The 26,741-nt window shown below is 42.2% G+C and overlaps 1 protein-coding gene across 1 annotated transcript; it reads right to left on the bottom strand.

Annotated features, from left to right (window-relative positions):
• Positions 1-1,344: 1,344 nt before the first annotated feature.
• On the bottom strand, positions 1,345-25,897 carry YY1 (YY1 transcription factor). Its single transcript, XM_041401942.1, has 5 exons — positions 24,918-25,897; positions 15,796-15,958; positions 6,260-6,320; positions 3,645-3,803; positions 1,345-2,535 (listed from the first exon to the last, which is right to left on the bottom strand). The coding sequence occupies exons 1-5, from the start codon at positions 25,612-25,614 to the stop codon at positions 2,353-2,355; spliced, it is 1,263 nt and encodes a 420-aa protein (XP_041257876.1). The 5' UTR covers positions 25,615-25,897; the 3' UTR covers positions 1,345-2,352.
• Positions 25,898-26,741: the final 844 nt, after the last annotated feature.

The following is a 26,741-nucleotide window of genomic DNA, read 5'->3' as shown; positions in this document are numbered from 1 at the left end:
ATTAGGTACTTGCAAAGCAAGACCTTTCAAGCTACTGAGTGTTGGTACTTCCACTCAGGAGTATACTGAGTGCTACTGATTTGAGGCCAAGATGGAAATGTCTCTGTAACCAGATGCAATAGAACCAGAGGCAATAACTGTTACAGTTCCCAGTTGGTCCTCAAATCAATATTTAACATAGCTTACTCTCAAATGTATGTTCAAAGTAACATAGTTCAGTCCCTAATGTATGTTCAAGGATGAAGTACTGACACCTTGCAATTCAATAAATGATTTTATGACACAGGAAAGCAAACTACTGTGTAAGCCTAACAACATCACAGATACTGCTTAAGAAAAAATATAAGGTCAATTAGAACTAGACTGAATTAATTTTATTTCCTTCCAAAAAGAATAGACACTAATTTAACTGTATACAGAATTTAATTTAACTATAACTATACAAGTTTCAGTATATTGTCCTGTTCAAAAACTGCTTATATATAAAAGAAAAAATACTGCCAAAATTCTAACGCAGACTTTACAATTAAATGTCCCAACTTTCTTTCTACTCCTAATAACCTCAGACTAGAGTTGCAGTGTTCAGATTATGTATGGATGAAAATTCCCTTGGTCTTAAGTGCAGTTTCTTTATTACCCATGTTTTTGCCACTACCACCAACACTGGACTCAAAATTAAGTTTTACAGTATTAGCAATGAAAACTTTGATGAACCTTTTAAGAACAGAATTCAGAAAAAGATTAACAACATTTTTACTGCATTAAAATATGTTACATGCCTCTAAAACTTATGCATTTCTCTGCATTTTCTTCTGTTTATTAATCTGTCACATTTTACTATAGTATATGCTAAGTTTTCTTTGAACACTTGAACAAATGAGAAGTAACCACTCTTAGTTAGACCATCAAAACTCAACTCCATCTAGTTCTCTTAGAACTTCAAGTTCTTGTTTTGAAACAAAAGGCGTCCAATAAGGTTCCAAGAATTTTTATCATTACACTCAAGCAAGTTAGCCAAAAGAAACAGTTTCTTTTTTTTCCTGGTATGATCACCCAAACCCTACCATTCCTCCACTTTCTATTGTTACTGCATTTAAACTGCCAACATTCCTTACCTTGACTAAAAAAAAGGTTGCCATTTAGTTATTTCCTGTACTGTTTTACCTAGTTGCTGTCCAGGCACACAGAACACTCCCCACTACACTGCCAAGTCTCCAAATCCATGGTTCCAGTTAATGGAAGTCTAGGTCACTCAAAACCAGAATTACAGTCAGCAGTTCAGTTTAGATATACCACCTGATGTGGTATTAACTGCATCACAAATCACTGTAATTGAATGCAAAGTAAAGGAAACTTGAGTTTATTTAGCTTCCAATTTCTGGGAGGTCAAGAGGAACTAGAACTGCTCTGGACAACAAAAGAAAATTGACTGCGCTTACAGATCATTTTCTGCCAGATTCTTTCTTTAGGACCACTGTTTTATTGTTGTCCTTTCTATTACATGGGGGATGTACATATTATCAGGTGTTAATAAACGGTCAGTGCCTGTACAATACATTCTACAACTGAGCACCACTTTCCGTAACTGAACAGGCAAAGAAATTACACTGAACATCAGCATCTGGCAGTATTTCTCCAAAAAAAGTGACTAAAATGGGTTTAAATTGATTAACACTATTAAATCACATCTAATATTTGATACTACATGATTTCATTACAGCTATACGATACAATTATACAAAATGTGTTAACATCAAAGAATACAACCAAAATTAAGATAGCAAACAAAACCTATATAACTTTTCTTTCTTTACAGGAAAATACTTTTGAAGTATGCATGTAACTGCCCATTCTTTTAAAGAAAATCTACCGCAAGCAAGTTATCAACCTCCAGAAAATCACACATAGCATTACTACGCATATCCCCAAAAAGTGTACAATATGCACACTTGGAAAATACAAAATTAAAAAAAATTGTAAGCAACAGGTGAGCTTCATATTTATAAGAATGTGAAAAGAAGTCCAATTTTAGCACTGTTGTATAAAGAATTGTCTTTTCTGATGCAAGTTCGTGAGCTGTCCCGTCCGGTTGGGGCCACACTTTACAAAACACGTGTTCTTGAAACGCGGTTACAGAACAAGGTGGATCATCTTAGCAATGTCACCTTCAAGTTTTCTGTGTGGTTTTTTTTTGCTTTTTATTTACTACTTATCAAAACACGTCCTTTAGTTTTGTAGGGTCCTTTTTTTTTTAAAATTCTTTCCTAGAAACAATATACAAAGGGGAGCGTATTTCTTTCCAATTGATTTTCCTGTAAGATGCTTTGAGTTCGATAACGTTCTCCTCAACTTTCACTGGTTGTTTTTGGCCTTAGCGTGTGTTAAGATGTGAGATTTCAGGTTGGTTGATTGCGCAAACTTCTTATTGCAGCCGTCAAACGGGCAAACGTAGGGCCTGTCGCCAGTGTGAATTCGCACGTGTGTGCGTAAATTGAAGTCCAGTGAAAAACGCTTTCCACATCCTTCAAACGTACACTGTTGGAAGGAAAAGAAACACTCTGTTAGCTAGTGGAACTCACCTCCATCACTGAGCAGAAAAACAGTCTTCTCTAATTCACTAGACTGCTGAACATGAAGCCAGAGGCTGAAAATTGTAGGGATCCCCTGTGAACTGCACTAAAAACTGCAAGACTTCAGTATATAGTGTATATACAATAGCATACCTATTTTCAGAGAGGGAAATAAATGACCTCCAGCATGCAAGCAAGCACTTCCACTACAGACACCTTCTCTGCATGTGAAACATGTATGACAAAATAGAAACAGGATTTCACATCAGAACTTCCCCCTTTGAGTGATGATTTGCAAAGATTTTCTCATTTTACCTGCTTTACTTTTAAGATGGGCTTGATATAAAAAGGACAGCACATTTAGTGTTACTTTTATTTACCACACAGAATATTCAGTATTTTGTATGCAATATGCAGTATTCTGTATTCAATATTCAGCATGCATCCAAGTGAATGCCTGAGGACTGCAAATCAAGTTTCTGAAATAAATTTATTGTTGATTATTTTAGAAAAGACCCACATATCTTAACTATGTCCTGGGGAACACATATGCGCTGAAGACTAAGAATAACTTTAAAGACTTACAGGGAGTATGATATGAAGAGGGCAGGGGACCTCTGGTGGCAGAAGCCCACGTGACTCAATATAAATGGAAAGAGATTCAGTGACTCCATCATTTTGTTGAAAACTGATTAACAAACCCTACTGAAAATTAGTACCCTGAGGTAACTAACTGAACAAGCAGCCCCAAGTCTCAGTTGTCCACAAGCACTAAGCTGAAAAGATGATGAGGATAGACATTTTCTTACTTCTCTAGTAACTGCAGACCTCATTTTTAAACAGGGCAACTTTACAGCATCTTTTGAAAGGTATCTCCCATGTACACTCAGTTTGCCAATTTCTAAGAGAAGTCCATGTAAATAATTAAATGATAGCCTAATTAACTCAAGGGCACTCCCAGTTTGTCAGGTGCCTCATGAGATTTCAGAAGAGCCCTAGTATGCCCAAGTCCTGAGGAAGCCAGGGTACAGCTAGGGTCTCCAGTGTTCCCAGGGAGGTGGTGGCCAGCAGTACCTGAAAGGGTTTCTCTCCGGTGTGAACTAGCTGATGCCGCTTTAGTTTCGAGCTCTCCACAAAGGCCTTGCCACATTCTGCACATACGTGTACTCGAGGGCCATGAGTGTGCAGATGCTTCCCCATGGCAGAGTTGTCCCTGAACATCTTTGTGCAGCCCTTAAAAAGAACAGTGAAACTCAATTAGTAGATAAGTTAGTTCTCATAAAGGTTTTATCTGCTACAGTACAAGCATTTTAAATGCTTTTATATCCTCAATACTTTCTTAATAGTTGGCCCTGAAAAGAACATCCCTTACATTTACTTCTTAAAAAGCAATACAAGAAAAACTAATCATTTGAAAAGCTGACAAAATAAAACCTAAACCCAATCCCAAACAAAAAGATCCCAAACCCTTTCCTCACTCAGTATTATGAACCATGTGCAGTCAAATGAATAACAGGACAGTCTTATGGAGAAGATGCAGACTCTGACAGAAGCAAATGAAAAAAACAAACAAAAGCACTTAACAGGTTTCAGAGGAAAAAAGCAAACACAAAACAAAAATCCAATCAAAAAAAAAACAAAAGACAGAAGGAGTGTTCATGGATACCTATGGTGTACTCTTCAAAGTGCTGAGAACTACAGTACTGCAATATATTAGTCTCTAATATACCACAGATTATTCCCTAGTACCAACTGGTATGCGCACTATCCCCCAACATTCTGTCCTCTTCCTTCTCTGTCTTTCCCATTTCTGAAAAAAAATGGAGCAAGAGGGTTTCCAGCATGTAACAACTTACAGGAACTACCTTGTCCAAACTGTCAGCAGCAGCCTGACCACTACCCCCTTGAGACAGAGAGTGCCACTGCTGCTGCAGATTAAACCTACAAAGTGATACTGGGCAGCAGAACACAGCGTGAGTTAGTCCCAGCTCAATCCAAAAGCAGAAGACACATTAATTCAGGTACAGTTAACCTGGGGGTCAACCCTGCACTGACAAAGGAATACCACTTTTGATTCCAGAGTATGCTTAAGCCAGCAGTGACTTGGGGCTCTATTTACCTAATCCTTCTACATTTTTTCCGCTTCTTAGTGACAATCAACAAATATCTATCATATGTTTTATAAATAAATGTCTTCCTCAAGGTTCAAAATAGCTCATAAAATCCTGTTCATAATCATAAATCCTATCTGTAGTACTAGTGATGCTGTTTAAACTTTTATATATATAAGACTAGTCTGCCAACACCGCTGTGTTAAAATTTAACAGTACCTAAAGGACTGTAAAACTGCTAATCTTAAATTCTGCAGGCTTTTTTTTTTTCTCCTAAACAAATACATTTAAATAAACTTTGTTTCTTACAAAAAAGGTGAAGTATCACTTTCAGGAGTTCTCTCTTCAGGCACTAAAACATCTTTGATTTTGAAATATTGTGCCACCATTCGCTGCACATAGCAAAAGTGGGTGAGGCAAAGCAGTGCCAAAGTAAACAGACCATCAACTTTTTTTTGCATTTCTTTCTAAGTTCCTTCTTGCCTCTGAGAGCAGCAGGTGCAGCTACAATGTTTTTCTTTTGTTAAACTGAATTAAATAATAGAATGCCTAAAACCAACAAGCACTACAAGATAGAAAATGGAAGGATAGAACATTCTTTTTTTCCCCCCCATTTAGATGAAGTTGAGGCTATGAAAAAGTAAATCAAAGAAATGAAGGTAACATTCCTCAGTATAGTAAAAAATAACTGTTCCTGTATCTCTGCATACTGCATTACAAAAAAAATGTCACTTTCAGAATGTGGAGAATTGGAAATCAATATAAGCACAAAGAGGAATTCAGAATTTATATGAATTCAGAAAATTCCTTATACCAGAAAGTAGCCTTCTATTCATGCTCTCTAATAGATAATTCTAATAGCTATCTGCCCTGATTATTTGCTTAGGCTCACACTTATCTAGACCAGAAGTCAGCAAGATTGTGTTTGTCTTTTTTAGTCACAGACTAAATCAGCTAAAAGAAGCACTACAAAAGCTGGATAATGCAGTAAAGCCACAGGCTACCAATCCAGGTGACTGGCAACATTTATTCAAGACAGAAGCTTCCTTGCTACCAGTGGATCAGAATCATATCTCAAGGATGCCTGCCTCTCTCTTTCATGATGATGCACTTTCCAGCTCTGTGGAATGCAATTCAGAGTCTTCCAATAAAGCTGACTTTGGCATCTGCACCATAAATTGCTGATTCCTGATCTAGACTCCAAATCTGTCATAGTTTCCAAGCAGAGGATATATAGATCTTAGGAACGTACTTTGAACAGCTTTCAGAATATTCTTTCAAGTATGTATTCTTGGGTGTCGGGAAATCACAACAGTAAAACCAGCATGTTAGGGACTGTGCATCATGGTTACCAGAAGATTAGGGATGCACTAACCTTAAGACAAGGAATGGGAATAATATATTATTCAGTGAAAGGTTTTAAAGGAAGCCTCTAGAGAATGACAACTAAAATACATTTAACTGAGTGTATACTATTAACAGTAAAATATTTTAGTTATTCATTCTCAAGAGAAAACATCAATACAAAAATCTGATCTACAAATTACTATCTACTCAGAAGCTGAGCACTTCACTTACTTTGTGAGGACAAGCTATCGTTCGTGGAGCATCATCTTCTTTAATTTTTCTTGGTTTCATTCTTAAAGATAAAAAATACAGTACAAAAATATTAGTAGAAACACATTAGTAGACAGCTCTTCTCCCCAAAGTGCCCACATAATAAGCATATTTTATCCCCCAGTATTACATGTGTCAGTGGTACTCACTTTAACATTTTCAAAACCTTCATAAAAATATTATCAGTATAATTTAGCTTTTGGAATGCTCTGCTTTCCAGAAGGACCTCTCAAATACAGAATAAGACATTTAATACTATCTTTTTAATCCTCTGAATACGTGGAAATTGAGATTTTTTTTCCCCCTGACATACGCTAATTGCAATTAGGAGGTTTTGTTTGAAAACTCCATTTGTGCTGTGCCAGTATACCCATGTGACCTATTTAGCTTCACTTCCTCTCCATCCGTGCAGGACATGAAGGAGTATAGGTTCAATCATTCTACAGTATTTCCATCACACAAGACTTCTAAAGAAAACTCTATAGAAACAGGAAAGCAGAATCAGGCAGGTTGTGGAATCCACACACACAATATAGACAACCATTTCAACCACAGAAATGGTAATTACTCTTACTTTAAGGTATTGTGCACACAGATTCCATTCTTGGCAACTGACAAGAAATCACCAATTTACCCCGGGTCACTGACAAGGATCCTCATTATTTTATGGGTGCCACTAACCTCCCTTGCTACATAAGGAGCCCAGCAAACTATTGCTTGTATGTGTTAGGTCTATTTTACATACAGTAAGACTCTGTACAAAACAATCCTGAACAACCATCTGTCAGAAGAGCCAGATGTGATTCGAGGGAACTGCACTGCACTTTCAGCTGTCTTTATTTCTCAAACCTGTGGTGCTGTGTTCAAAAAATTATAAAGAAAAGGTTTATCTCCATCTAACTAAAGTGGCAGGTGGGTGTAAATAAATGGACCTCCATGGAGCTGAGATTCCCTCAGGTGAGCAATGAGATTTTGCACATCCCAAATCTTGCTGTGGAAGCAGAGCTAGTATGCTCATGGGGGTTACTGAACTGCTTTTCCTGGCAGTACAGCACATGGCAGTTCTGTGTGACAAAGGGAAGCGCCTACATATTGTATCTGTAAATTAATCCACAGGTTTGGTGGTGTTCCCTAGCCTCAAATAGAAGGAGTAGCTTGACATCAACAAAATAACTGGAATTATCTGAATTCCAGTTCTGGTACACACTCTTCTTAAATGTTAAGAAGGAAAAGTGTCTGTTGCTATTCACGACAGTTTTAATCCGCACGAGTTCTGTTTCTGGAAACTGATGTAAAATAACAAGGCTGGGGGAAGAGATTTCCAAGCAATGCATATATATGTACTTTTTTACATCCCTTTTTATTAATTTATAGGAAAAATAGCTAAACAGCAACTCTTAAACACTCAAAAACTTCCCAAGAGCTGTAGGGAAAATAAACGCATCCATTCTAACCACAAACGCATTCGGTTTCTGCAAGCAGAGTCCAGACTTCTTTGGTACTGTCACACTCTTATGGCTGAAATCTGCTTTCACCTTTTTCCTTCACATGGACTGCTGAGAGAAGATGGTGAATTAAGGCAAGAGCAGTGAAAAAATTCCCTCAGAAGTCCTGAAGACCCAGGAAAATCATCTTACACTGCCAGTGGAGTGATATGTGACAGACAAGTCTCCCATGGCTCTGTCAACCATCACTGGTCCCTGACTCTGAGTCCTTTCAGTAGTGCAGATGTAGCACAGTTCAAGTGATCATCTACAGACTAAAGCACTTGACAGCCACTTCACAGACATCTCTAAACCCCAAGGATTTAGAGGCTGCTTTTGCTCTTTTTTCTAAGTGGGCACTTGGGAAACTCTTGCTTGCCTCAGCATCTCCAGACTACGCTTGGCAGGTACAGAGCTATCCTGAAGAACACTACAGTCTCCTGCAGGGTTACAAACACATTTACAGATATTAACAGTGGCTTGCAAATGGGTGTAAGGTGCTTGTGTTGACAAAGCTCCTCTTGTGCACCACAACCAGCAGTACAACTAAGATTTCATCAACTTAAGGGCAGAAACATTCGGAATACAGCAAACTACATCTGTTCCCGTACAGCAGTCTCCTCATTGTCTTAATTTTCATCGCAACTATCTTTTCCAAGACTACAGAACAACTCAGCTGACCTTATTGATTAGACTTGTGCTGTTTTTAGTTTACATAGTCTCTTTGAGTAAAGCAGTAAAATACCTGACTGCAAACAAGTGACTAACTGACGGCACTCTCCAATGAGGTTCCAGACTCAATAGTACTACAGGTACTGAGGCTGTAGGAAAACACACACACACAAAAGCTGTCTTTACAGTACCCCTACAGAAAACTTTCAATTACCTTTAGGATGGGATTCTCCTTATTATGTCTCTGTGATTTTAAGAAACAGGAAAAGGGACAGAAATGAGCAATTGCTAAAATGGTCACAGAAGAATGATTTCACAAGATGGGACAGGAGAGAACAGTGTGTCATGATTTAATTCCATTAGAGAACAAACATCCTGAGGAGACAAAGCTGGTGCCAAAACTACCTCCTTCTAATTCAATCAACCTGTTAAATGTTGGCTGAGTCATCCCCCCAGCCCCCAAAAAAATGAAGCAAAAAAAAATGTAGGTCCGAGATCTGTGTCCCTGACACGATCAGAATGAGTAAAACCACTATTGTTCCAAAGTCTTAATTGGCCACCTGTAAGGGGAATGACTAGACCAAGAGAACTGCTAACAAGAGACGTGGCAAATACCTTTAGTGGGTAGTGCCTGCACTTTCAAGCTTTGTGTTAAATTCTCTTCCTGACTCTTGTATCTTACCTCTGGTATTACCTCAATCTTTGGGAAAGAAATGCTGCAACAGTATCATCTCTAACAGGCTGTGGAGGTAGAGTGAGAAGGAAAATACCCTGGGCCAGTGCAGGAAGGAAGCTTGAGGAACCAATTGCAGGTGAACTGGACGGTCAGACACAGGACAGACTGCAGCATCAACACAGACCTTACATTTTTCAGTTCAGTGTCTGAGCAGGCACAGAACATGAGTGTCCACCCAGGTCTTTTTAATGTTCAGGCCTTGTTTATAAATTAAGCAGTATCAGCCCAGTAGTATACTTGAACATTTGGACACAAATGACAAAAAGGTTTAGTTAAAAAATGAGCAATTTTACATCTTCTCACTCTTCATGGAAGCACAGCAAGTTAACCCTAAAATGTGGAACAAGACTCTGCTTATACACAGGGTTCCACAGATAACCAGGCTTATCAACAAAACAGCAGCAGACAATGCAAAAGAAGAGATGTCAAATAGAGTCCAGGTTGTATCTCAGTGCCACAGGCAGGAGGAAGCTGCTGGGCCCTTTGTACACCTGGATTAAAGGCATGAGGGCATGAACACCACAGGCACAGCTACAGTAGATCATTGTGTCAAAAAATGTCATCCTGCTCACAAAGCTGCAGAAGCCATATGGACAATCCCTCAGAGAAGAATTCCAAGACTTACATATTCAATGTACTAGAAAAAAATATTTTGGTCTTACTTTAAGATTAACTTTCTGCAAAAGGAGACCAGACTAGAATCTGTGCTGTTGATCTTAATTACACTGGTACAGGTAGCTCATGCTGCTGGTGGTTAGACTTTTGGCTACCACCCAGTAGAGCATTTCTACCAGCTCCATCCAAGTTTTCTTAGCCTGAAATATTAATCAAAAACAGCACTCTAAAACAAATATCACTATTTAATACAACTACAGACACACACATTAATACTGGGGTGAAATTTCAGAAACAGTTGCCTTTGCAGAAAGTCAATTTACATAGCAAGACCAAAATTTTCATTTCTGCGATGAGTTTATATGCGTTGCCCCTAGGAGGGGCAACTGCAAATCAGTTAACTGTGACAATCAGGAAAGGTACCTTGTACCTTTTGGATCAAGTCACTGGGACACTGCAATTAAAGGCTACGTCTTAACGTGCACTGGGGGAATGGAGGGAGGGAATGGATGACAGCAGAGGTAGCAGGAATGCATGCAACCCAATAGCTTTACAGAATGAGCTGCATATCCATGCATAAGGAAGACTGAGTGAAATCACACATATTAAACCACTCAGTTTCTCAAAATAAAACAATATTGTCACTGTGCTGTGTCTGAAAGTTAAATCTAACTACCTCCTTTCATCTACACGGCTGAACTGAGAGTACTTCACCCTAAGAGAACCTTAATCCCCATCCCAAATCCCTGTTCATAACCTACAGACTTGTCAATTGATGTAATTTTAAAAGTCAGCCACAGAAATTGGTGGTAAAGCTGGGAAGAAAGGAAATATAATTCAAATAACAGTACAGAATTTCCTCCCTGCTCCATAATCTCCCTTTTTTTGCCACTGCTGAGGAGTTTTGTGTTCTCAGCTCCTTTCTGTTCCCTCTGTACACAAAGTTAATCTTAACAGCTTTACACTTTTTCCCTCAGGCACATCCTAGAGGTCTCTGATGACCACCAATGATATTCACCTGTGCTGATGGCCACCCCCACCCTCCACCTCCTCAGGAACAGTCAGAGGTGGAGGAAATTATTCTCAGTAGTGTTACAGGCATTGCTGATGTGTTCCCCTCATTCTTCCATTCCCCTTACAGTGCCCTGCTGAGCAGAACCAACTTGAGTGTCACAGCCCTGTGCTACTGCAAGAGTTTATTTGTGCTGAACAACTCCTGGAACTGGCTAGACTGGCTTTTGGATAAACAAGATGAAAGGGGAGTGGCACAAGGTGTCCTAGGAATCTGTCTACATTCAACCCAAGAAAAAGCCAGTGTCTTACCTGCTTCAGTCACAGTTAGGAAGAAAACTGCCATAAGAAGTTCTTTCACTCCATGATTCTACTACTAGGTTTGTCCCAGTTATGAGGAATATCACATGTGTAAACAGGGACACTGACCTCTGCAGTGGAGCACAGAGCAGGAGATGTCCCCTCCCCAGAAGAATACTGGGTAAAGCAATTGTCATTTTACTGCCCTTTAAGCTTCTCTGTAACAGGAACAAAACCAACACGAAAGCATACACCTTATAAAGAGGCCTAAGTCATAAATCTGGATGACCAGAAGGCTTTGTTGCTTCTAAGAAGGGTGTCCTATTTCAAACTCTAATGCAGTTTCCTCTCTTTTGTTTTCTACAGGTTTGGAAAGCAGATAGAAAGGAAGGCAGTTCTCACAATGGCTCTCCTTCAGAAAAGATACCAAGATCAGCAAAAAATAAACCCACAAAGAATAAAGTTTTTACCAACAGGACCCATTACTGTGCCAATTTCCCAGCTACAGGATATTCCTTCTTATTTCTTTGTTTTACTGATGTCTGTGTTCTGCTGTCTTCAGCCAGTTGACTCATGTATTTGGAGGACAAGAAGGAGGGAGGGGGCAGCCAGGGATATAATTTTTAGTGGCTTGCTTTGAGGGAATTTGCCATATGCACATTCTAGAAATATCCCTACTACCTTCTTAAGTTTTCATTACCAAGCAGCTATGATTTCTTCACAGCTAACTACTGAGCATCAATTTAGATTTGGATGAAGCATTTTACTCCACTTGAAGAGATTTCCAGTTTCCCAGTCAAAAGTATCAAATGAAAACATAGTGATTTATTAGGTTCTGTCCTTCTGAGCAGATCATTCACAATTAATATTTCACATTTTGATATGACTGCAAGAGAATTCCACCTTTTTCTTTTTTATTGTGTTTTCAGAGCATGCTAGAGAAAATTCAAGACTCCTAAAACAGAAGAAAATAATCTGTAAAAAGTCATAAACTTCCAGCCAGGTGTAACTTTTGGTCATTCATCTATGCATTACCGAACATGTCGATGTTCTGACACAGCCTATTTAATCACAGTGTTTTCAATGGAATCACAGAATGCAAAAAAGCTTTTCCAGGAAAAACTGTCAGAGTTCCAGTTAAAGGATTCAGATTCCTGCTACATGACTCAATGGCATATGCTCAAACCAGGCAGTGAAAGACAACTGCATTGCAAGGGACACCGCAACCGCTCGCTCTGCGAGAGCCACCAAGCTCTGAGCGCTGGTGGCCACTGCAGCTGCTCAATTACCACAGTTCTGAATTATTTTTTAAAGGCCTGCAGAGCTACAAACAACTTCAACCATCAGGTTTGTCCCTGCATTGCCTTTCACTAACTAGATCATGATCAGAATACTAGAACCTTGGTCAAAATCTACTACCACTAAAATTCAAGCTTTTTCTGTTTAAGCTTAGCCTCAGAACTTTGTTCCTAATAATCAATGCAAATATTTAAAATCAATTTATCCTCAATTTATCAAAATAAGCTGCATTTGCTATAAACAGTGGATGTAGCCTGGTTCAGAGAAGATAATTTCTACAAATGTATGGTGAGATTCCTTCCTAGTTTAAGGAAAACCAAAAAGCAACCCTACATAACTTGCTCTCAACTATACACAATGCACTTAGCATATAATTTTACTAGCCAGTTCACACTTCCTTCTATGTGGACAGTCACAATTCTTTTTTCAAATAATCTAAATGCAAATTTGTAATTCAAAACCGTACAGCACATGAAGCCACTTAAATTTAGAAGCAATTTTCAACTTCATGTGCTGCTAAAAGTTTTCAGAATACAGCTACTAAAAATTTTTAGCTTCTGAACTGTAAAGCAATGAGCAATGTTTGGCAATCTCACAGAACTTTATACTAAACAAACACATTCTTTTAGCATGAAAAACTCTACTCCTTGAACCTCCAAAGCCAATTCCAGCCATGTAAACCCAATTTTTTCTTCCAGCTTGCCATGCAAAGTTCCTAGTGATACTGCACACAGCAAGGTCAGTAAGACAACTGAACAGTAGTCTGAATCCATCTTATTAGCTAAGGAGTCCCTTCAACACATTTCACTGCAAGAGGACAAGACCTTAACAAGAAATATTCAAATTCTAACACACCCTCAGAAAAAGAAACACAATAATTTAAGACATAATATACAACTGTAAGGCAAGAGTAGAAGTTTGTCAGTCACCGATTCTGACCAAGAAATCAAATAACCTTTCTTAGAAAATGCATTAAATTCTCATGTATCTACAATTAAGCTATGAGAACAATTTTTCCCAGGTTTTGAGCAACTTGGGGATATTACTAAAGATGATATCCACGCATGGTGCTTCCTCTACCACCACACATTCATCTTCTGACTGAAATGGATTACATTTTATCTGCTGTGAGAAAAGAGGCTGTACACATAAAACTGAATCTTTCCACTACATGCTACAAATTCCAGCTCTGGAACTTCCTAGAACATTCTGAAATACTATAAATATAGAAAAGTAATAATTTTGAAATGTTGCCAGCAGCCACTATTTTCTCAATAGAAACCTAACTAAAACATTCCACAATATTCAGAAATATGCAGACACATCTGATAGAAGCAGCCTGGTCATTTCAAGAACCCCAAATCCTGACAACCATTTCAAGTATTCAAGTCAATCTGAAGAACAAATATTCAGTATTTGCATGGAGAATATCCTGCAAGAAACTATTTCTGCTTCCTAAAGAGAGCTATTCAGTACTTCAATGTCTAATAGAACCAGAGTAAAGTTTCAGCATGTTTTAAAGTAAAGGAGAACACCATTCTAAGCACACGATGAGTAGAAACATATAAGTAACAGTTTAGAATTGGAACACTATGTACACTCAGGAGTATCACTTAAACATTTGCTTTCAAAAAAAAATTTATGAACTCCTCAGCAGGTCTCAGATAGCATTACAGTAACTTTGATAAATGATAGTAAAACATAAGAGTATCAATAGGTAGAACCACCCATCACTTCAGATAAAACCCTGTTTTCAGCTGTTTGTAATGTGCTTTTACACATTTCCAGGTCAGACAGTCTGAAGCAGGAAGCAAGCCCTACAGAACTATTTACCAGGAGCCTTCAAAACTCATAGTTCAATGGCTTTAGTGAAAGTAATTGTGGGATGAGGCTGTGCTGTTATTCCTGCAGCACAAACACACTACAGAGTAACAGGACAAAACCTGTAAAAAGCAGCAAGATCAAAAAGGTGAAACGGGAATAAATGCAAATGTCACTACAGGACACCAAACAACACAACGCAGACTCGCTGCTCTTTCCAAGGTAAAAACGGAAGTTTATTTTCTGACTCCAACATTTATAGATTTCCAAAAGTGACGGTGGATTGGAGGGTGAAAGTGCCACCTCTCCAATGACACTGGACAAAACCAACAGTCCATCAAATTTCTCTTCCTCCATAAAAGAATGCAAAACAATAAGCTATTTACATGAAGTGTGTGAGAAAGTTTGTTACAAGAATGTAAACATCAGAAGGCTTAGAAAATCTTTAAAAATTAGGGTGACATGCAAACACTGAACACCAAGATCCAGCTAACCAAGAAGCCAGACCACCTAGCAGCTGCCTGGAAAAAGGTACACTGTTTCTCTACTAGGTAGTAAGGATGACAACATGTGACTGTCCACCTGCTCTGAGCATCAGAATCGTGCACCCAAGCTCTGCCAGCTGCTACAAAAATGAAAAAGAATGTGGCTTTACAGGTGTTTTGCTTTCATCTTGGGACAATGTGGCAGCGGCAGCCAGAGACCGGCAGCAGCCGTGCTCAGCGAGCGGACGCGCAGCACTCAGCGGCGCCAGCCCCGGAGGCGCTCGAGGGGACGGGGCCGAGCCCGGCGCGGCAGCGGCTCCGGGGCGGCCTCGCGGCTGCCCTCTGCTGGCCACGGGCTGCACTGCCCCGCCCCGCCCCGCCCCGCCCCGCGCGAGGCACGCCAGCGCCGCCGGAAAGTAAAAGTCACCTTGGCACTCAGGTCAGCCTATTGATACGCAAACCAGGGACAATTCGACTCCCCCGAGAAAATCCAAGCAGTATAGTTACCGACTGTGAAACTGCAATTATCAGTGGCACTTGAAAGTGCGTGATTTAAGAACTTCAGCTTAAGAAGCAGGTGAAAAAGAACAGGAAGTGGCATTGCCAACTAAATCCTGTAGCTTTACTATTTTGTACTGAACAACCCCAACGCAGCATTTCACTTACTGGATCTTTAGGTGCTCAGAAATTTAAGGCTACTAACATTAAAGAAATATTCTGTCATGTAAAATCACGGAATTGTTAGGCTTGGAAGGGACCTCTAAAGACCATCTAGTCCAATCCCAAGGCAGGGTTACCTAGAGCAATGAGTGATGCAGTCTATCAATTAATTTATTTAGGTCCAGTCTTACCTAATGGAACTGGGGACAGGAAGGCAATGAAGAACTCACTGCTGAATATAAAACCCTGTTATTTTAGTTCAGAACACAGTAGCTGATGCTGTGTTAAATCCCTTGTTTTACAAGATAATTAAATAGAATTATAAGCCATACTAAATCTACCATTTTGCCTAACAATTTCATAATTAAACCACTGAAAAGAACACCATTTTAAAGCTCCATTGTTCCTACTTACCTAGCAAATTCAGCCAATTGCTTGGGGTCTGAGAGGTCAATGCCAGGTATTCCACCAGGAGGAAGTTTCTTCCCTGTCATGTATTCTGAGTAATCTGGAGGAGAATTCTCTCCAATGATCTGCTCTTCCACCACTGTTTCATGGTCAATATCCTTTTTATCATCTGAAATACAGAAAATACTGAATTCAATATATACTAAAAAAAGATCAAAACAGCATAAAATTATTAGGTTATATCTCAATACAAATTCACTATTGCTGCACATTGAAAAGAATACACTGCACTTCCAGATTTCCACACTAATTGTGAAGAGCAAAAAGACACCCATACAGTTACAGCCTGAAGAACACAAAGAACACAGTGAGTGAGGAAAAAAAGAAGAAATTGCATATCTACTTTAAGCACAAACAAATACAGAAATTAGTAGAACAATCCTATAAATGTTGGCTGCACTTAAAAGATAATGTACTTTTCCTGAGACAATGCCTAAATACCTATTTCCCTTAACCTCTTCAGGACTGATCTCCACTATACCCATGCTGATACTCAGCAGCAGTCCCTAACTTTGCAAGCCTATCAGAAGAGCAGCACTTACCCTAAGATGTCAGGACTACTGATCTTTACTTCAGAGTCTTCAGACTTCCCTGACCTCCAATAGAAATGTCATAGAAACAAGAAAGTTAAAAATAACTGCTGATGGGCTTCAGTACCTGCCTGTAAAATTAAGTTTTCCTCAAAGACTTGCAGACAGATCTCAAAGAAAGCAAATAAATCATGTGTCTCTCTCCCAAGGGGGCTTCTTCCTTCTGTGGCAAAGGCCAGCCTAAGCTCTTTCCCACTCCACTATGTAAACAGCAGACTGGGATTATTCAAGGCTTTGATCTGCAAGCCAGTTAAGATACTCTGGTTTGCTCTAGAGCTCCTCCTATGAATTTGTGCTCAAGGACTGCAGTGAAATCAGGTGGAAGACCTGCTGTTGCTGTCTACTCACATTCATACCTTAGAAAACATTGTACCATGCATTCTATCTCCTCTTGCTATTTTATAACAGAAACTGAGAGACACAACAATGAGAGAGAACAGAAACATCCATCTATGCTCCTCACTGCAGTGTTCACAGCAGCAGAAAGGAAGACACAGCACCTACCCTGTTTTCCACCCTCAAATACACCTGGGACAACAGATGTATATATGGCTGTAACTACTCAGCTCAATGTAATACAGCTTGACAGTACTTCTACTACCCGTATGGGGAGAAGATTCTGGAAATTGTTTTATACACAAGAGGCTACACAAAAATAACGGGAAGTTTTATTTTACATATATTGTTTAAGCAGTGGAAACACAAGGTGATAGGACAGAAATGATATTTCACCAAATAAAAAAAGATAGGAAAACATAAGGCAGAAAACAAAAGACAAAATGTTCGGGATTTTTCCCCTAAACAGAAACACAGGAAATAACATTAGTCATTACTCAGTAACTTAAGCTAGGGAAGAGAGAACAAGGCAAGCAAATAAAAGAAATATACCAGAAACTAATTTCTATTCATTTGTAATGCTCGCTTTTAATGTTTGCCACCAAGCTATTTCTAGAAATGTTACTGCTAGTTTGAGGTTTAATCTGATCTACCAGATCAAATAGCAGTTCATGTATATTCCATGGTGAAAGAGGAAAACAGTCTCCAATGCTGCAAAGACAGAAGTATAAATAAGAAAATACTATCTGCAGCGTTAAACTCAAAATAAACCACAAAACTGACTATTGACCTTTTTAGTTGTCCACTCACCACCACACTACCTTTCAGACCCTACCAGTGATTTAAAAAAGCAATTGAATTTACCTTAAGCGAAGATTATATGTTAAATTTTACAGCAATTGAAGGAGTTACAAATTCAAGCCAATAAGCCTCTAGTTTGGCAACAACTTGCTCTTTCAAACAGAAACTTGAAAAAAGACTGGGAGCTAAGAATGGCGCAGAATTGTTGCAAAGCTAAACGTGACACCTTCTCTATGCTGAGACTAGAATGAGATCAGCTGCCCTCAATGTGGCCATTTCAACATCTACCTAGAATGTGCAGTTTGACTGTTTGATGACACTCATACTCAAGTTTTCATTTCCTGCCTCACATCAGATGAGTCAACTAGGAAATTCTGTATACATTCTTAAAGATCTTCTTTCTTTCTCCAGCACAAAGGTTTGCTATTCCACAGTGCTTTTTTGCTATTTGAGGACCAAACTGAAAGCCAGCCTTCAGTGGCTTTACTTCCCAAAAGCTTGCCAACAGAAGTCAATTCCATAGCTATATAATTCCACAGACTACTGGAGCAAAACAAAAAACTATAAACATATTGCTTGGATACAACAAAACATAAGAAAAATGACTGTTTAATATATTAACAGTTATATGAAAATAAAAAAAACCCCACGTTTTTCTATAACAAAAAACTGCGCCTCTACAGCAGCACACATTTCCAAAAACAAATTTAAACCAAAACAATAAAATATAAAACAGTTACCCTGAAGTGTAATATTAGGCTAATATTTCTGCAAAAGTAGCAGCAGACTTCAGTACCTCTTTAGCATCATGACCATCCTGTGACATTATCAGGTCATTGGGAAAACAAAACAAAAACACACAAAATAAACCCCCCATACACACACACTTTTGGAGGAAGTCTGGAAATTGAAAAATTTTACCAACGTCCTCTATGCACAAATTTACTTTATTTGTGATGACCTATCAACCTGGACTAGGCAGCTCAAAGTCTGCAGGGTAAAGTGCAAGCAAACTTTCACTCAGGCTGAACCAATCATTCTCACTGCAAACTGGACAAGTTAACTGTTTGCTGTTTTTTGCGTTCAAGCAAGTCCTAATGCCCACTACAGGCAAATTACCTCTCCCTTTTCCTCTCATGAAGCATCAGAGAATCAAACATACTGCGTCCAAAGCAAAGCAAAACACAGACACAACCCTGAAATTACAGTGACACCTCTGGATGCCACCCATGGGAGTTATATACAGACAGAACCACAGAGCCAGTCAGGTAAAGGAAATTAAGTACTATATATACTGTCTGATCTACTTTGTTTTGTCCCTTACAACCACGTGAGACTAGAGCAGACTCAAATATAAGGCATTCAGCTGAAGCACTATTCTTACAGATCCAACGCAGCTTTCTGTAATGAACTTGGAACACAATTTTAATGGACTCCCCCTGCATTCTTCTATGCCAGCCTGCATTAAGGCAGATACTTAGTCTAAACTGGGTTGTTCTATGCATTCTTTTAGGACATACCCTAACACACCTTCATGTTCAGTGCCCTTCCATCTGCACATCTCTCACTGCCCCCTAAATATGGGCAATATACATATTGAACCAGATCCACTTAGGCCCTTCATAGCAAGTATGTCAAACATTTTTCTGCTAAGATCAATGAAAGTTCAGTGTTTAGCCAGTTGTGTCTTGTGACTAGTGGTGAAACAACCTGAAGTTTTAAGAGAACCAAGCCCAAGTATTGGGCTTCATTCAAGTATGAATGAAGTAGGAAGAACCAAGATTACTGGAATGAAACTACTAACTCCATGCAACAAATCAATAACAAAACATGGTAGAATCTGCTTCCCAATACTTTATTGATCACATCTTGCTCCTATGACCACAATTTCTCCATCTCTTACAGCCCTTCTATTACACAAAAAAATCCACCCACCCTGGAATCCCATTATTTTGTGCATTTCTTGAGTTGCAGCTGACAACTCTGGAACTCCCCAGCTTGCTAAGATGACCCTCTTAACTCTCAACCCAAGAAGCTCTGTCACTATTTTTTCTAAGTTTTATTCATGATTTTCCTTGTTATTCTTGATTTTATCTAAATTACCAAATCTCTGAGCCATCCTCCTTCTCTATTACTGAGAAAGGAAAACACATTGTTGTTCAATCAGTTTTCATCTGAGGAAAACAGGGTGCAAAAGAGAACTTTCGAGATACACCTGGTAGCAAAGCAATGACACCTGATCCTACAGCTTCCTCCTCAAGGCACCAAATTAAAAGACATTCTACTTAGCTACTAAAAGGATGAACATTTAAGCTTAAAATATGATCACACAGTTAAACACATTTGCTTTTAGGAACAGCTGAAAAGCAATTACAGGATAAAGGATGTATTCGGCAGCTGTGCAGCACCAAGGCACTGTGGTAACAGCTTGGTTATTGCTACCACATTGCAATCTCCTCAGGCAAATTAGTTCATTGGTCATGTTTGGAAGCAAAGAACCGTAATTAGCTTGTTAAATAATACAGTTATTTAGCAGACACTTCTGAATGTTAAAATTCCATTTTGCACAGTATGTCATTTTTTAACCTAAACGGCTGCTAGGTTACTTTCCTTCTGACGTGCCTTGCACACAGATGGAGAACAGGTTCTTCTTTCCCTGTGTCACCCATCTCTTATTTCACACCACTGAGACGTGAACTGACAAAACCAGTGCATATATCAACAGCCATCATCTGACTCCAGCACTTAGGAGACTGTGCTGAAGCACTGTGACCTTCTGAATGGTCAGCACAGGAGTGACTTGAGTGCCCCAGGGAAGGAACCAACAGCAGTTTAGAGGATTGTAGTCTGAAGGTGGGCTAAGAAGCAAATTAACTGAGTCATTTTAGATGGTGAACCACATTTGTGTATTTCGCTTTCAAAACTGAAAATACATTTAAAGCAAACGCAGAGAACAGTCTACCTTATCACTGGAAAAAATGTCAGGGCAGATTCAATACTTACAACAGAAGCCTGTATCATTGTCTTAATCTGAGTCAGAAATAGATTGTCATCTTAATATTTTAAACTGGAAAATCACTTTCTGCCTCCATTATAACAAACTTTGTAAGAAGCTCATTACCTATCTGACACTGCAAAGCATTTCAGCCATCCCTGATATAGCCCCACAACTGAACTAAGTGACTCATCTATCATTTATACTACAAAAGACAAGTGGTCAGACAGCAGATGGTTATTTTTCTCACCCCTGCAGTCTGATGAAGTAAAATGAAAACCTTTCTATTTTTTGAGTCATTGAAAGTTTAAGAGATTTTGAAGAACCTTCTAGAAACCCAATATGAACTCTCAAACTTCCAAATAAGGGTCCACAACACAGGTTTCCTGTATTATGGAAAATAATTTCCAAAAGATACATGTAACTTCTGTGTCTTTGTCTTTCCCATCTAGGGATGGGACACTTGAGCAGTTTAACATCTGTGGGCAATATTTGGTTGTGCTACTTCAGCCTTTAGCTTGCAGACTATGCTTACAGTAACAGTTTAAGCCAACACTTATTTCAGGTTTGGAAGCTTGACAGAGTCGTTACCTAGAAGATGTAGTTATACTAATCCATTTTTTCATCTTTGAATTTAAGCCCCAATTGCTTGAAATTTCCAGCATTTGGTGCAACCAGCATTTAAGCACCACCTTCCCAAATGTTCCTGCATGCAAGAATCAGTTTTGCAAGCACCATCTGACAAAGTGATTTCTCACGATCCTTCCCCTCCCCCTTCACTATTGTGCACCCAACCTGGAAAACCTCACTAAAGACAACAATTCAAGCTGAATGCAGCAAAGGTACAAATAAATTCCATTTGATAAGAACATTTTTTCTAGTACAAACTGGGGTGTCTCACCTGGACTAGATGCGATTTAACTATATGCAATTTTCTGATACATATATTTGATATAAAGTAAACACACTACAAGAATGTGGTTGAACTATCCACCATATGCCCTCTTCAATCCTTTCAGAAATGCACCTTCATTCACTTCTTACTTCCATGAACACACGAATAAAGACAAATAATTGTATTCTTAAATACTGAAACTAGATCTGAACTAGAACAAGGCACTCATGTTTCAAACTAAACACTTTAATCATGGGTCACAAGTTTGGTATCACCATAGATACCAAGGTGATAAGAGAAGTTATGCGAAGTCAAAATTGTTGCCAACAACAGTACTGCAATTTCTGAGAAACCACATAATAAGACAAGGATTAAGCAGCCCCCTTTAGTCACGTTGCTATATATTTCACAGATTATTCCTACACATTTCAAGAGGTGCTACAAGACATGTTATATTAATTTATGGAAAGAGATTTATGATTGGTTAAATTTAGTACCACCCCTGTACAAGCCAATGTAGCAGCACCAGCAAACAGTAACAAGGAATTAATTCACATTGTCTTCCCACACTGTGGTGAGCCAAGTAGCCTTCTTCCCAATTCAAAATCCCATGCACAGCAATACAGGGCTCATTGTTTTGTCTTCATGCATGGCCTTATTTATCACTTGTCTTTTGATTAACTTTTCACTTAGCTTTTAAAACAGTCAAGTGAATCAGTGTGGAAGCAAATCTGTAATTATGTCAAAATACAGATTCAAACCTACTATATTTCTTCAAAATAAAGTAGTTTAATTCTTCAGGGAAACTTTACAACTACACTTTTGCAATCCAGTGATTCTAGGTTTTTTTGGCCTTTATTTAGTTTGAGGTTTTTGGGGGAGGGTACCCAGGTTGGGGTTTTTTTTGGGTTTGGGTGTATACCCCTCTGCCTCAAGTTTTGTTTCTTTTTTGACTTCTCTGGCAACAATTCAGCCTCTGATGTTTCAAGCCAAAAAAAAGGCAAAATATATATATTTATTTTTTTAAAAGAGAGGAAAAAAAAATCCCCAGCATTTGACCACATCAGCCCCCTTTAAATAAATAAGCTGCATATGACAATGTAAGAGCCTGCCCAATATTCTCAGTAAAACTTCACAACACTCTCAACTGAGCAGGTTATTATCAAGGCTGTTTGAAGCTGGCAGGTGGTGTCTGCAAGTGCAAAGGGAGGGGAAGTCAAACTTTTTCCCCATATATTTGATTTTGCTTTTAGAAGGGCATTTTCTGGCAAGTCAAGTCAGACCAGGTATTCTTTATTCTTCTGCATCATGGATATAATTGAGTTAAATGTAGCAATGCAATTCAATGTTCAGTAAATTATAAGTGGGTATCATTCCTACTGAGCTCCATGGTCGTGCTCCTAAACAAGAAAACCACCAAAATCAACAAGGCTACCCCTGACATAAAAGCTGTGTATGTGGGAAGACAAGCAAATTTATTGATTATACACATGCTTCACTCTGGCCAAGTAATAATTAGCATGCAGTCCTAAGGAAGCATCCTACCAGGCACTCTGAATTTTCGAGTGCAAATGCATGCTAGAAATTGTCAATTGATCTCAGCGAGGTCCTGCATCCTGCCAGCTCATGAGTCATACAGCCACTTGCACTCAGCTACCTCCAGCAGCTTCCACAAGCCTGCAGACCGTATTATTTTCTATTATCTTTTATCTCTCTTGGATGGTCAGTTCTAATAAAACTATTAGCAAGGGAATTTATTCAGTTTCATACAGTGATACAGAAGCACAGAGAACGCCATCCTAAACAGTATATGGAAAACTCTTCATCAAGAAGTAAAAAATTTCAAACTCATTGGGTTGTCAACTCACATGCCAATAGCGTCAGATAACTCTGTGAAACTTGCTAAAGTAGTCACCTGTATTTAAAACGAGAGCAAAAATCCATACCACTGTGCTTTCTATCTTTCAGGCAGGAGAACTCAGCTGTCCAATACACCTTCCCTTCTACACTGTCCTTTCTACAAAACTTCTAGTCATTTGCAAGCATCACAGAGTACAAACATTTTCGACTACATCAAAAGGTTCAAGAGTATCTCTATCTTACTAGACTCCTGAAAAATTCGAAAGAGCACAAAAATTATGGTATGAAAGACAGATTACCAACTTACTATTCAAAAAACACCCATCAATTTAAATATTACAAGAACAGTATTATTTGACCTCTTTTTTTCACGCTTATGTAACTTATGGACAGAACTCTGATTACAGAGCATTACTGCTGGCAATAATTTTTGCAAAAATTAAAAAAAAAATAATAAAGTGGGTAGGGCAGGTGCATGTCAGCTTTACTCCAAGCCCCATAGATACTAAATACCTTCACAAGATTTTACTGCCTTTAAAACACACTCCTACACATACAAAAAAAAAAAAATCCTCAAAAAACCAGAATCTCCCACGACAAGGTCTCCCTGTGCCTACTTAAAAAGCTTATTTAAAGCTTCAGACCTAGTCGAGGAAAAGCCCGACGGTTTCCGAGCGCCAGCCAGGAATTGCCCCTTTCCTCCCCGCGGCTCCCAGGGACGGAGGTCAGCTCCGGAGCCGCCCCTCCCGGCCGTCACCCCCGGCGCCCCTCGGGCTCTGAAGGGCCGGTTGTTTGCGGCCGCCCCCTCCGAGCCGGCGGGAGGCGCGGGCAGCCCCGCGGGGGCGAGGAGCCGCTTCCCCTCGCCGGCACCGCGGGCTCCGGGCGGGGAGGCCCCACCCACCGCAGCGGGCCGGGGCCGGGCGGCCCCCGGGCGAGCTGTACACGGTATTTCGGGGTTCGCCGTCCCCGGGCCGGGGAGCCGCGGGGTCGGGGAGGGCGAGTTTTCGCTCGCACATCGCGGTCACGGCCCGGCGCACACGCCTCACCCGCGGCCGCGGGGCGGGAGGGACGGGAGCGGAACGGCAGGCAGGGAGCCGGGGAGGGTCGGCGGGACGGGACACGGGGGAGAAGGAGGACAGAGGGCGGCGGCGGCCGGGGGAGGGGAGGGAGTGCGAGGGGCAGGCGCGGAGCGGGCCCCGCGGGGAGCGGCGGCGGGGCGGGGACGGGGGGAGCGCGGGGAGGTTCGCCCCGCACCCCGCCTCCCCCTGCTGCAGAAACTACGCCATTGCGGCCTGGCCCGGGAGCCGGCGGCGCTGCCGCCCGCCCGCGCACCCCCCGCCGCCGCCATCTTGGCGGCCGCCGCCATGTTTGCCTCCTTCCCCCCGCCGCGGCCGGGCAGGAGCGGCGGCGGCAGCGCAGACCCCGCCATCTTTTCGGGGAGCCGCCATACTTGCCCTGGCGATGAACATGGCGGCGCCCATCGCACACATCAAAACATGGCCTCCCTTCAAAACAAAACTGTCCCGGCCGCACCGCGCGGCCGCTGGCGGGGCCCGCGGCCCAGGGAGGGAGGGGTCCGGAGCACACTTACCCGAGGCCCACATGGTGACCGAGAACTCCCCCTCCAGGGTCTTGATCTGCACCTGCTTCTGCTCCCATTTCCTGCCGCCGCCGCCCTCGGCCCCGCCGCCGCCTCCCCCGCTCAGGTAACTCTTCTTGCTGCTCTTCTTGCCGCTGCCGCCCTTCTTAACGCGGCCTCCTCCGCCGGCCGAGGAGGAGCCGCCGCCTCCGCTCTTGCTGCCAGCGGCGGCCACAGTGACCAGGGTCTGCTCGATGTACTCGTCCTCCCCGGCGGGGGCCGGCACAGGGATGAGGATCTGGTCCTCGAACCCGTCGTCGGCCCGCAGTCCGTCCGAGTCGTCTCCCCCCACCACCTCCTCGCGGGTCTGCACCAGGATCACCTCCTGGTGGTGGTGGTGCAGGTGGAGCTGCCCCCCGCCGCCGCCGGCCGCGCCGCCGCCCGCCCCGCTGGGGTCCCCGTCCGACACCAGCGGCTGCAGCGCGATCATGGGCTGGTGGTGGTGGTAGTGATGGGGCGGGTGGTGCGGGCCGCACTCCTCGCAGCACTCATCCTCCTCCTCCTCCTCCTCGTCCTCCTCGCCGCCCACCACGGTGGTCTCGATGGTCTCCACCGGGATGGTCTCCACCTCGATCTCGTGCAGCTCCACGATCTCGGCCGGCATCTCCGAGCCGTCCGTGGCGATGTACAGGGTGTCTCCCGAGGCCATGGCGGGGCGAGGGGAGGGAAAGAGAGCTCCGCGGGCGGCGAGGGGGCTCCGGTCCGCTCCCCTCGGCGGATGGTGGGGCTCGAGCTCCTTTCCGCCTGCCCTCCTTCTCCTCCTCCTCCCCCTTCCACACAAACACCAGCGCCTCGCAGCCAGCGACAGGCAGGGAGGAGGGAGGGAGGGAGGGAGGCAGCACCGCCAAATCCCGGCCGCGCTCCCTCGCGAGACTTCCGCCGCTGCCGCCGAGACGGACCCCAGCCCCGGAGGCCGCTGCCGCCGGACTCGCCCCCCCGCCGCCAGGCGGCCAATGGCAGCGCCCGCCTCGCCCAGGCGAGAGAAGCGGCCAACGGGGGCGCGCCGTGCCGCAGCGCCCCGCCCCCTCTGCCCTCCTCGTCCTATCACGGGGCGCTGCTAGCGCGGGGCGCACCTCCCGGCGCGGAGCAGCCAATTGGCTCGCGGCGCTGTCTCCGCCCCGCCCCGCGCGGAAGCGCCGCCCCGGCCCCGCCGCCCGCGCGGGCCCCGCAGCTGGCGGGGCCGTTTCCCGGCCGGCCCCGCGGCGAAGGCTGAGCTGAGGGAGCTGGGGCGAGCGCCCAGCTGCGGCTGAGCCTTGGGACGTTTGAATGTTACAGTTGAGCTGTTATCGGCACGTGGGAGTTTTCCCTTCTCCTCCCTTTATTCCTTTTGGAAAGCCCTTTGGAGGGTGGTGTGTTCCCCGCGGCGCGGCGCTTTCCCGCAGCCGTGCACGGAGGTGCGCACGGACGCGCCGGGGGCTCGCGGAGCGCCGGCTCCCGGTGCCGCCGGCAGCCCGGCCTGAAGGCGCGGCCGGCGGGGCCATCGGCGGCCGAGTGCATGAGCTCGCTTACCGAGAAACAGCGTTTAAAATAAGTGAAGCAGTGCACTTCAATCACCGCGCAAAATTCCAGTACGTGAAGTGATCCCCTCATTTAAGCTATCAAGTGTAGGCATTTGCCTTAATTATTAACACATCTCTCCGTCCCCGAACTCCCTTGCTCCCCAGAACCTTTCCGACAGCAACACAACAGTTCGTGCCTTCCAAATGCAGCAGCTCCGCGCTCCAGTCACACTCCTCTTCCTTCCCCTTCTGCCAGCTGCTGCAGGACATCCCTTCC

This window comes from Onychostruthus taczanowskii, unplaced genomic scaffold (assembly GCF_017590055.1).
Source record: "Onychostruthus taczanowskii isolate IOZ18803 unplaced genomic scaffold, ASM1759005v1 scaffold1, whole genome shotgun sequence".
Taxonomy (NCBI): Eukaryota; Metazoa; Chordata; class Aves; order Passeriformes; family Passeridae; genus Onychostruthus; species Onychostruthus taczanowskii.
Note: the sequence above shows the minus strand (reverse complement) of the source record. Positions and strands in the feature narration are given on the sequence as shown.